This window comes from Alnus glutinosa, chromosome 9, assembly GCF_958979055.1.
Source record: "Alnus glutinosa chromosome 9, dhAlnGlut1.1, whole genome shotgun sequence".
Classification (NCBI taxonomy): domain Eukaryota; kingdom Viridiplantae; phylum Streptophyta; class Magnoliopsida; order Fagales; family Betulaceae; genus Alnus; species Alnus glutinosa.
This window is the reverse complement of record NC_084894.1, coordinates 26,132,926-26,145,629: the sequence shown is the minus strand read 5'-3', so window position 1 is coordinate 26,145,629 and position 12,704 is coordinate 26,132,926. Positions and strand designations below refer to the sequence as shown.

The following is a 12,704-nucleotide window of genomic DNA, read 5'->3' as shown; positions in this document are numbered from 1 at the left end:
CCGTCCGCCCGACCCAAATCCGTCCGTCCGCCGTCCTAAATCCCCAAATAACTGCACGTCCGTCCGTCCTCCCCAAATCCGTCCGTCGGCCCCAAATCGGTCCGTCCTCCCCAAATCAGCCCGTCCGCCCCAAATCATCGTCTGTTGAACTCCAGAAATTGCACTCGAGGTTAGATGAGTTGTGCTTGGTTGCTTGGTTCCTTGCAACCGGAAAATATGGTCCTTCATGTGGCATTCTCTTTTGTACATGTATTTCATGTATCAGTGTCTAAAAATGAGAGGAAATTGGTAGTTTTTAAATTAGAGGATGCTAATTCATCTTGCAATTAAATTTAGAGTGCTAATTCATCTTGCAATTAATTTAGAGGATGCTGCAGATTGTGTTGTTTAACAACGTTTGATGTAGGGAATGCCAAATACAAGAAAGCACATGTAGAAATTTATAACCTATTGTGTAAATTTATTTTTTTTAACACAAATATTTTGTGTTATATAGTTGCTGTCAATAAAGCTTTCATTCACTCAAAAAAAAAAATGTTGGATGTGATGCTAGAACATGACCCACATGACCCAATAATTCTAGTTTAAAGTTGTGTTTGTGTTTAAATATTTCAGTATTTATACTTGAAGAATATTGTTATCTTCTTGTAGGATCGCTAAAATGAGTCCTAATAGTCATGCTGAGAATGAAATGGTAGAAGATAGACATGCTGAGAATGAAATGGTAGAAGATCAAAATGATTTGAAGCAACCAATTGTCCGCCTTTCTTCATTTAATGGTCCGAGGGAACCATGTCTTAGTATGGAATTTGATGAATTAGAAGATGCTCATGCATGTTATAATGCTTACGCAAGGCGAATAGATTTTAGCATTCGAAAAAATCATTCTCGACTATCGAAAGATAAGTCATTAATTGGGATAGAATATGTTTGTTCAAGAGAAGGATTTCGTCATCAAAGTTGTCAAAAGAAAATCTATACAAATTCAGAGCCTGCCGAAACAAGGATAGGATGTAAAGCAATTATGGGTTTAAAGAAAGTGGAGTTAAAATGGACTGTATGTAAGTTCATAAGTGAACATAATCATGAGCTCCTTTCTCCTAGAAGTACAAGTTTACTTCGTGGACATAGAGTGGTAACACGTGCCCAAAAAAATCTTATAGATACTCTCAATGAGTCTGGTGTACCCCCAAGGAAGATAATGTCAGTGTTGAGTAAAGAATCAGGTGGCGACTATAATGTTGGTTGCATTTCTAAAGATGTTGAAAATTATGTGAGCAATAAAAGAAGATTTCGTTTTGAAGAGGGAGATGCACAAAAAATGTACAATTATTTTCTTGAGAGACAATCCCAAAATCCAGGTTTTGTTTACGCAATCCAAGTAGATGAAAATGGATGCATGGGCAATTGTTTTTGGGCAGATGCTAGATCACGAGCTGCATACCAATATTTTGGAGATGTTGTTACTTTTGATGCGACTTACTTGACAAATTGTTATAAGATGCCTTTTGTTCCCTTTACTGGAGTTAACCATCATCACCAATCTGTGATGTTTGGATGTGCTTTGCTCGTAAATGAAACGGCTGAATCTTATACATGGTTGTTGAAAACATGGCTTGAGGCAATGCTTGGACGTGCTCCTTCTACAATTATCACAGATGATGACAAGGCCATGGGTAAGGCAATTGCAGAGGTATTACCAAATGTCACTCATAGATTGTGTTTGTGGCATATTTTACAAAAAGTTCCAGAACATTTGGCTCATATATATAATAAATATCCGTCTTTTCAAAGAGATTTCCAGCATTGTATTCATAGCACAATCACAATTGAAGAGTTTGAGACGGAATGGAGTGAAATTGTAGGCAAGTATGAGTTGGTAGAGAATGATTGGTTGAAAAAACTCTATATGTGGCGTGAAAAGTGGGTGCCGGCTTACTTGCGAACCACATTTTGTGCTGGCATGTCTACAACTCAACGGAGTGAGAGTATGAATAAGTTTTTTAAAGATTATGTTCGTTCGAGCACAATGGTGAGTGAATTTGTCTATCACTATGAAAAAGCCTTGGATGCACGTTATTTTAAAGAGAAACAAAAAGATGTGAAGACAAAAACTTCTAGACCGATTTTAAAAACATGTTACAAGATGGAAGTAGAGGCAGCAAAGGTTTACACAAGAGAGTCTTTTTTGATGTTTCAAGAAGAGTTATTTAATAGTCAAAATTTCAAATCATCTAAACATCGGGAAGAAGGAGGGATGAAGATATATAGGGTGACTCTTCATGGGAGAGAAAGTCCATTTTATGAAGTTTCATTTGAAGTTCTTGAGAAGAAAGCTACTTGTACATGTCATAAGTTTGAATTTGTTGGAATTTTGTGTGCGCACATTCTTCAAATTTTTTTGAAAAAGTCTTTGGTGGACACTATTCCCCAACATTATGTTCTAGAGAGATGGACGATCAATGCCAAGAGTCGCATTATACATGGCATATCTAGTGATGATATACAAGTAGAAACACAAAATTCTTCCACCTTGATGAGAAATAGCTTGATGTTGCAATTTTATGAAGTTGTCGAAGTGGGGTGCCAATCAAAAAGAAAATATGAACATCTTGGCATTGGTTTACAAAAGCTTCATCGCGAGCTTTTGATAATGGATGATGGTAGTGATAAAGATATAAATGATGCTAATGAAGGAAGTGCCGAAGATCTTGTGTTAAACAACCAAGTACTATCAAACCTTACATTCACTTTGCAAGATCCTCTACATGTTCGATGTAAAGGAGCACCCAAATCTGTGAGACAAAAAAATCCAAAAGAAAAGCAAGCAATGACGAAAAGGACATGTTCCATTTGCAAGAAAACAGGGCATGTGAGAACCAATTGCCCTTCACATAAGCAAACAAGGTATTCTTATACATTTTTTTATTTATTTACAATAATTTACATTAACATGCATTTTGATTTAATTCGTATTAAAATCTTCTTTTCTATAGGAATATTGTGAATACCAATATGAGGCCAGCTTATTTGGGGTTGATAGATGAACAAAGTTTAGTAAAGGTAAATTTTTATTATAACATATCCTCTATTAAAGAAATTTTTTTCCATTACCTAATTTTTGTTATTTGTCAATAATTTACAGTGCTCTTTGCCAACTATGGAGTATCCCTCTGCAAATACATTTGCCATGTCTCAAGATTCTGTATGTTTATCTACTACAATTGATATTGGTGCAGACAACATCAACGCCTATGAAAATGCTTGAAGTTGGTAATCGTTGTGTGGTGTCGTGTTTTTTGTAAGATTGTAATACACAATCTGTGATTATTTTTTAGTTATGAACATTTGTTATATAAATCAATCGGCATATGTAAAAAAAAAACAGTTAAATGGCTATGTAAGCACATCATGTTCTATGTACTTGGGTTTAAGCTAAAAAAAACTCGTGCCCAAAATTTATTGGTTTTTAGAGAGTTTAATCAGAATTTGAATCTAGGTCAAGTTTGGTTAAGGGGGAAATGATTCTGTTTTGAAGCTTGTTAAGTGGGGGGCAGGCTTTGAGATAGAATTTTGGTTGTCGTAATTGCTTCATATTCAAGTTTTCAGTTTTCTTAGTATGGTTTATTCTTCTTGAGCACTGGCTTATTATGTTCATTGTATCTGAACAAAACTTCATGACATTTGGCAGGAACTTGAGTGAAGGTCTTTGAGGGTAAATGCTGGAGGATTCCTCCTTTAGAGCTACTAGAAGTGGAGCAGGTTATGGTAATGCCAGTTTTGGTTCTTCCAACCGTGTTCATGTGGGCAACCTCGCAGGGGGTGTTGATGACTTGGCACTTGAGACTTTGTTTAGTGGCTATATGTGATTGGTTTTTCAGTTATGAATATCTATGGTAAATGAGTACTACAGGTGCTTTTGTATATGGTTACAACTAATTAGTATTTTGGGAAGTTATTAATGCACTGAAATTGTAATTTTCAACTTGATTTGTTTATTCATTTATGATATGAGTTTTTTTGCTATTGATTTTGGTAGATCAGCTTGTAAATTCTTATTGATTTTGGTGGATCAGCTTGTATAATGGCCACAAAATGGCGCATATACTGCACAATGATTCTTCAGAGAAGACTTGTTTGATCCTTGATAAAATATGACAAATCTTGTTGCCTTTTGTGCTACTCACGTGAGGGCCAACATACACCCTATTATCTTGTTCCCTTATTGCATCTCAGATACTACATAAAACATTAAAATCAACTGGTGGGATCATCTACCAAAGGAAAGTCAGAGATTGAAACTTCTGTAAAGAGCACCCAAAATCATCATATTTGGTTAGTTTTGGTTAGATTCAAAACTGATAAGAAACTCAAGTGTTATGAACTGAAATTTAGCGACATTCCTGACTTTTTCAATATGGCCCCCAAGTCAAACCAATTGGTTGTTCATTCTTTGTCGATTCTCGGGAGTTTTCTCCAATTAACCAGTAAACTTGGAATGGACTAAGTCCTGAAAGTGATGTTGCAATAATGCAATTCACTGAAGAATAATTGGAAAATATAACTTGTTTTACAATACAAAACAGAGCATCAAATTTCCTACAAAAATCCAACAATCACCAATAAAACCCAAGAACATCAAGCGGCACCCTCGGATCACGACCATCAGAGAGAGCGGCGGCGTTCGGGCATCATCTGCGTTCGTCTTGGGCGGCGGCGTTCGGGCCTGGGCACCGTTCGTCTTGGGCGGCGGGAACAGCGGCGTTCGGGCATCATCTGCGTTCGTCTTGGGCGGCGGAGGAAGCGGCGTTCGGGTCTGGGCACCGTTCGGGAACGGCAGCGTTCAGGCATCATCTGCGTTCGTCTTGGGCGGCGGAGGAAGCGGCGTTCGGGTCTGGGCACCGTTCGTCTTGGGCGGCAGCAGCGTTTGGCTTCCCCGGCGATACACCTGTTAAGAACATGAAGAGAGTGAGAGAATATGAGGAGGTGAGTGGTGAATCGAGGGTTTTTTGGTTCTATTTCATTTTGACTTGTTCTAAGCTGACGTGTTTAACTCTCATTGGAAGGGCAAAAAATGCCTGCTTTTTGCCACATCCTGATTGAAGTTTCTCCCCCATAAAAAATTTAAAACAGAAAATAACACTTCAAATGGGCCATTGGGCTCCACCTGTATGCATTGGAATAATTATAAAATACAAACCAATGGAATATATTTGGATATTTGTACTACATCTCTTTAAATACAATTAAATTTAATTATTTAGTAATTGACGTGATAAGAATTTATGTTGTAGCATCGCGTCAATCAACTTTAATTATTTAACAATTAACGTATTAAATAGGATAATTTAGGTTCTTAGAAAGAACCTGAATCTCACAATGCAAGCGTGAATTTTGATTAATTCTTCTATTTCTTTATTCATAACATAACAATCTTTAAATAGAAAAATTAGGACGGAGTCATCAATCAAGCAACTCTTATAAAAATCTACATCTAAGAGCACTCACAATGGACTCTTCATAATTAGTTTTTCTTTACTTTTTTTAACAAAAACTACAAAAATGCCAAAATAACAGATTCTTTAACAAATGTTAAACTTAACATTTATTAGATTTTCTCTTTAGATTTAAAGAGCCAAAAAGACAATGTTATCATTTTTTTAATAATATTTTTTGCAAACCATGCCAATGTTCTTTTTTTCTAATAAATAAAAACTGCCACATGTGATAATGTTATTAGGAATGATTAAAAAATAGCATTTTATTTAAAATAGATAAATATTTAGAAAGTTTGTTGTTTGATGGTTTAAAAAAGTGACTAACTAAAACCCTTAACGTAGATTTTGTGAGATAAATTTAGAGAAATTATGAAGACGTCATTGTGAATGCTCTAATATTATGTACCTATTATGACTAGAATTAACCCAAACTACTTTCTTTTTTTTTTTGAACAAAATAACTGAAGCTACCATGCATTAATCTGAAGAAGCCAAAAGGCAAATACAGTGAATAGAGGCACATCGACACCCTTCATACTAAGCCAGAAAAATTTGACTTGGGTGCTGCCTACAAATAAACAAATATTACAAGAATAGATGTTTGAACCACTCTTTAACAATAAAATACCCCTAACAAATAAAAGATGGCTGATCTAGCTAATAAGCCATAAAAAAGTCCAGTAAAATTTACAAATTTAATAAACAGACTTTCAAAAACTACTATAAAAAAATAGAAAGAAAAAAAACAACTAGAGAAAGCATCTAACACAAGCTGACGTCAAAAGAGAAATTGCGCGTCTTGTAGAAACCGGCAGAAAAACATAGATCTAGCCTCAAAAGTAGATATAGAAGAAGGAAGCTCAGCTAAACTTTCGCCTGCGACACGGACAGAGAGACCTCTTCCCTACGAAACGTTTTGTGTTAACCTTCCTCCTTGAAGAAACAAAAAATAAGAAAAAATATAAAGTTCTATAACTCTAAAATGACTAAAAGACCAAAAAAAAAAAAAGCTATATAGCTCTAAAAGGACTAAGCGAACAAAATCTTCACTAAAACAAAAGGTTTCTTTCTTCTTTTTCTCTCTGGGGCCGGCTCCCCTCTCCTCTAACCCAAACTACTTCACGAGGGAACAACGAGCAACGATAAAATAAAGGAAATAACGATTAGACTGATGAGGTTGATATAAATGTCATAAAATCAAAACACAAACCATCTCAGCTTTATGTCAATGTAGAGTACGCATGGTACTTCATACATATCTACATCAAAACAAAGATATTCCACGTCAATATCTATATAAAAAAAAGATATTACACAAAATTGCATGTCGCCGTTGGTATATATATATATATATATTTTGTATGGACCTGAATGGCGGAGATATATGCTCAGACACGGTGCTGTGGATATAACTTCAAGGCTCGAACAACGCTGGCCCCGCCGATGGGACACAGTCGGCGATAGTGACCACTTGCATCTCGAAAATTAAAAGAGGACCACCCACTTAGATATTGATATTTTTCCTCTCCATATTACCAAAATATCCCCACCCACGAAAAGAATAACAGATGTATCATGCCCTTCATTTCCTCTTATATATATATATGTTTTTTTTAAGATAACATTTCCTCTTATTTTAAGTACATTGAACAGGCGTTTTAAAGTTGGTAACTTTTTTTACAAGACGGAGTAAATTTAATACAAATTTATTGGGTTATGGTTAGGGTTGACAGGTCTGACCTGTTTAATTAAATAGATTAGGTTATGGTTGATTTATATAGTTTTATATTCATGCATTGACACAACTCAAAATCGAACCTGACACGCAAACACAAATTGTTACTCATAGTCAATTATAAATCAAAATTTCTTAAATTGAGGATATATGCGCATGAGATGTGTTATTTGTACACTTTTTGTACACTTTATATATACACTCATTTGGTGTGAGACCTATGCTGCTATGTATTGAGATGGGTCCCACACCAAATGTGAGTGTGTGTACACTGTACAATGTGTGTATAGAAATTCTACAAATCCCTCATATGTTCTTTCAAAACTGATGTGACTTTTAAAATTATTATTATATTAAAATTCAATAGATCTATCAATAGTAATTTTAAAAGCCACGTCAATTTTAAGAGACATAAAATATATACAATAAAAACTTATAGCATTAATTATTTCAATTGGAGATCCAGAACAATTGCATATTGTATCCAAATTAAACAGAAGACTTACCCGAAGAGATGAACTCCAACCAAAAACTATTAAGGATTGCAATGGATTCCTTGCAATCCGAACAGGAGGATTGTAAAGATCCCCATCCACTCAAGTACAGGATCGGATGAGGTATTTTGGTCATTTGATCAATTGCTAATGAAAAAAATAACAATAATCTATGGGAGCGAGGGATGGAACTGTCAAAGCCTATTTTTGGGAGGAGAGAAGAGATGAGATGATGAGATGAGGGGAGGATAAGGAGATTGGCGTGGCATCGGCGTCTACAAGTCTCTGTTTGATTATGAGCCCATGTGAGTTGAATGCCTCTTTACCTCTCGACGTTTTCCTTCTGTTGGCTTTTCCCTTAATGCCAACAATACTTTCTTGATATTCTCTTATTTTCTCATGCCCTTCAAGGCCAAACAAGCAATTAAAGATGCTCTATATATCCTCTTTATAAATGTGAAACCGAGATGAGTTGTTTTACGATCAAGGTTTTAATATTGTTGTATCTAACAATATAGATGACGTCACGTAATAAATATATTAGTATGCCATATAGCATTATTTACACCGTTAAATGCGACTATAAAATGACTCATCTTATGTCTTTTCCCATCTTCCAAATGTGTTTGCATTAGCTCTTTAGGGTGTAATATTATTTACACAGTTAAATCAACTTTTATTGATTTAGTTAATCACTATTTAAAACTATTAAACAACAAATTCTCTAAATGTTTTTATACTTTAAATAAATACTATTTTTTATTGATAAAGTTAACTGTCAAAAACATTCAATGCAAAAAATAATATTAAAAAAAATATAACATTCATTTTTTTAGCTCTTTAGGGTGTGCTTGGGATTGGGATTTCGTAGAGAAAAAATGCGATTTTAAACCAAATCGCAGTAAGTGAACCATTTGAAAATTGCGTATTTAAAAAATTACAATTTGAAAACGCAAAAAAGTGCTTATTCAAATCGCAAGCAATAATGTGCTTTTTTGAAAACGCGGTATTTTAAAGGCCAAACTGTGATTTTGCCAAATGCTTAACTGCGTTTTTAAAAATCACTTTTTAAAATTGCCTATTTTAAAATCGCTATTTTTAAATCACACTTTTTAAAATTGCAAACCCAAACAGACCTTTAAATGTAAAGAATGTCACCAACAAATGTTAAACTTAACATTTGATAAATAGCTTTGTTAAATGATAATTTTTGTGAATTTTATTAAAAATTTAGAAAAAAAAAAAAAAAAACCAAAGATAAAAAGCTCGTTATAATTGTCATAATATTCTAACACAAACCATTCATATCAAATTCCAATGAGTATGGAGGCATCTATTCTTAATTTGTTATACGAAGCACATGCCACCCTCAACAAGTAAGGGTCTGTTTGGTTAAGCAGTTTTAAAATGTACGGTTTGAGAAAATAGCAATTAAAAAAAGGTAGTTAATGAAAATATAATTTTTAAGAACACTTTTAAGCTTTTAGCGTTTGGTAAAATTACAATTCGAATCTTAAAATCATATATATATTATTTCTTTTTCTTTTTTTTTTTAAAAAAAAAAAAAAAACCACCTATTACCTTCAATTTGAAAACGTTAATTATTCCACGCCATTTTTTTTTTCTCATTCAAATGGAACACTTTTTGCAATTTCTTTGTAAACCCACTTTTTGCATGCCAAAATTGCCGGGGCAATTGAACTATAAAGAGAAATTATACATTTACATTTTCGATACATTTTTTATATATATACATACAACCAAGTGTTAAATCTACCATTAAATTTGTAGAGTTCAATGTGAGTCTCTTAAATTCAAAAGTGAACTTAAAAATGAAATGTACAAGATATATGTTAGGGAGAATATTGGTCTCCTCGGGTATTAGGCCCAACTCGATCAGTCAGGCCCATTGGGTCTACCCGACTCAAGTAGCTGACCCGAATACCTTGTAATACCCAAATTCGCAGACATCTCAGGATTTAAGGGACACGACGCACGATACATAATTAGATCGTGCGCCCAAAGCTTCTCCAATAACATGTCACCCGTAAAGGATCATGCGCCCGAGATAGGTGGTCGTGGAACCCGAAATATCCGTGCACTCAAGGCCATGTCTTCTTCAACTACTGATCCCCGCATATACCGGAAACTATTTTAACTGTTCCTCAATCTCTATAAATATCATAGTCCCCTCAGATGTTAAGGTACATATTCTAACTGTACTTTAATAATATTAAAGCCACGTCTTCTTCAACTATTGATCCCCGCATATACCGGGAACTATCTTAACTGTTCCTCAATCTCTATAAATATCATAGTCTCCTCAGATGTTAAGGTACATATTCTATTTGTACTTTAATAATATTAAAGCCACTCCTTAAAATATATTGAAATTTCCTTTGACAGCCAAGAAATAGGAGGTGCATGACCACCACTATGAACTCGCCCGCATGACAACCAGCGACCTCTCGCCTCCAACCTTTCCGCTTCTCCCTTTGACAATCTCTAGCACCCATTGATCATCTAAGTTAAATAAAGTAACACCAATGAGATACTCAACATTGGAATGAGGTGAACGACTATTCTACTTTTTTTCTTTTTTTCTTTTTATGATTTTTAGCTCTAAGTTTTATATATATATATATATATATATATATATATATGTGCTGAGAGTTTGATGGCCTCAAGCCTCACAATATATGGAGCCAGGGGCGGAGCCACGTTCAAGGTTTTCCCCAAAAAAAAAAAAAAAATTTAAAAAAAATTTAAAAAAAATTAAAATTTTACCCCAAAATTTATTATTTTTTCAAATTTTGGCCCCCCAAATTTTTTTTTTTCAATTTGGCCCCCCCAACTTGGGGGGGCTGGCTCCGCCCCTGTATGGAGCTGACCCTATTGGTACATTTGGATAGGTTTTACACGCAAATGAAACATTATAGTGTTAGTGATTATTCTCAACATGCATGCCATTATAGGTATTATGCCATTATAGGTATTATGGTTTTTATTATAAGTTTATTACAAATAAGCGTGAGAGTTTTCGTGATACTTATCATATCAATAATAAAATAATTAAATTTGATTGTTGTTGATATGTCAGGGTCACTTGGACTACCACTTTAATTTGTAAGTTCACGTGACAGTTATCACATTAATCACTAAATAATTAATTGAAAAATGTATGAGATACTAAATCTTTTATTACAACCTCATTTAAAAACTTATGTGGCGGTCCATCATTGGTAAAACAATCAAAGCGAAATTGATAAACAAAATTCTTTGCTTAATTATTTAACTAATCATGAACTACCACATTAGTTTGTAAATAACTTTATAGTAATAGTTGCAGCACTCTTAACAACCCTCCAATTAAATTTGACTATAACTAATATAATACTGTCACGTTGAGTGTCACATCAATCTATAAGAAATTATGATAAAAACTCTAACATACCAAACACTTTCTTTTCTTGAAGCTACTGTCTACGAAATTTTTGATGATTAAAGAATTGGGAAAATTGCATCATTGGTCTATGACCAGATCCCATAAATAAAACTTAAAAATTTATCAAATTTTTTTAAGTATTTGATATTATTAAATGCCCTTCTGAACTGGGAAATTTTTTTAAGTTTTATTTTTTTTATTATGATTAACATGTGTCGCCATCTTATTGACGTTGACATGACGCCTACCAGAATCTGTTAAAATTTTTAACGGAATTTGATTCTAATGAGCGATTTGTAAATTAAGTCAACCGCATGGATCTCTGAATTAATTTTTATACTACAGGGAGCGATTTGTAATTTAGGCTAATTACAAGGATCAATAGTGCAATTTTTCTTAAAGACTTAAAAGGAAAAAAAAAATTAGGAAAAGGCCTTAAATAATATCAACTACATCTCCAAGCCCATAAATGAAAGCGCTCAGATTAGGCATTTAATGAAGGCCCATCACCAGATCCCACCACTTTGGCACTTTGTTTGTTGGAGTATTTCTTCGTGCCGTTACATCAACTACCATAAAAAATTAAAAACAGAAAACAACACTTCTAATGGGCCATTGGGCTCCACCTATATGCATTGGAATAATTATAAAATACAAACCAATGGAATATATTTGGATATTACAAATTGTACTACAATTCTTTACCGACGATTAAATTTAATTATTTAGTGATTGACGTGATAAGAATCTACCTAATAGTATCACGTCAGTCAAGTTTAATTATTTTTTAATAATTAACTTATTAAATCGTAATAGAATAATTTAGGTTCTTAGAGGGAACTTAAACCTCATAATGCAAGCGCGGATTTTGATTAATTATTATGTTCCTTTATTCATAACATAACAACCTTTAAATAGAAAAATTATTACAACGTCCCTAAAAAAAATTAGGACTGAGTCATCAATGAAGCAACTCTTATAGAAATCCATATCTAATAGCACTCATAATAGACTCTTCATATTTAGTTTTTATCTATTTTTTAACAAAAACCAGAAAAATGCCCAAATAATAGACTATTTAGCAAATGTTAAACTTAACATTTTTTTAATAATATTTTTTGCAAACCGTGCCAATGTTCTTCATTTTTCTAATAAATAAAAACTTCTACATGTGACAATATTATTATGAATGATTAAAAAATAGTTTAGTGATTGACGTGATAAGAATCTACATAATACTGTTACATCAGTCAATTTTAATTATTTTTTAATAATTAACTTGTTAAATTGTAATAGAATAATTTAGGTTCTTAGAGGAAACTTGAACCTCACAACGCAAGAGCGAATTTTGATTAATTATTCTCTTCCTTTATTCATAACATAACAATTTTTAAATAGAAAAATTATTACAACATCCCTAAGAAAAATTAGGACTGAGTCATTAATCAAGCAACTCTTATAGAAATCCATATCTAACCGCACTCACAATGGACTTTTCATATTTAGTTTTTATCTATTTTTTTTTTAACAAA

At 33.5% G+C, this 12,704-nt stretch overlaps 1 protein-coding gene across 1 annotated transcript; it reads left to right on the top strand.

The window, feature by feature from the left end:
* The first annotated feature begins 661 nt into the window (after nucleotides 1-661).
* On the top strand, nucleotides 662-3,268 carry LOC133876924 (protein FAR1-RELATED SEQUENCE 5-like). The gene is made up of 3 exons (XM_062315148.1): nucleotides 662-2,907; nucleotides 2,997-3,063; nucleotides 3,146-3,268. Exons 1-3 carry the CDS (start codon nucleotides 662-664, stop codon nucleotides 3,266-3,268), a joined length of 2,436 nt encoding a protein of 811 aa, XP_062171132.1.
* The last annotated feature ends 9,436 nt before the right edge of the window (nucleotides 3,269-12,704 follow it).

Bases quoted from the DNA above. Each gene is read 5' to 3' on its own strand.
- LOC133876924 (XM_062315148.1), top strand. From the start codon at position 662: ATGAGTCCTAATAGTCATGCTGAGAATGAAATGGTAGAAGATAGACAT. The intron at 2,908-2,996 runs GTATTCTTATAC...TCTTTTCTATAG, and splicing joins CCTTCACATAAGCAAACAAG to GAATATTGTGAATACCAATA. The intron at 3,064-3,145 runs GTAAATTTTTAT...AATAATTTACAG, and splicing joins ATGAACAAAGTTTAGTAAAG to TGCTCTTTGCCAACTATGGA.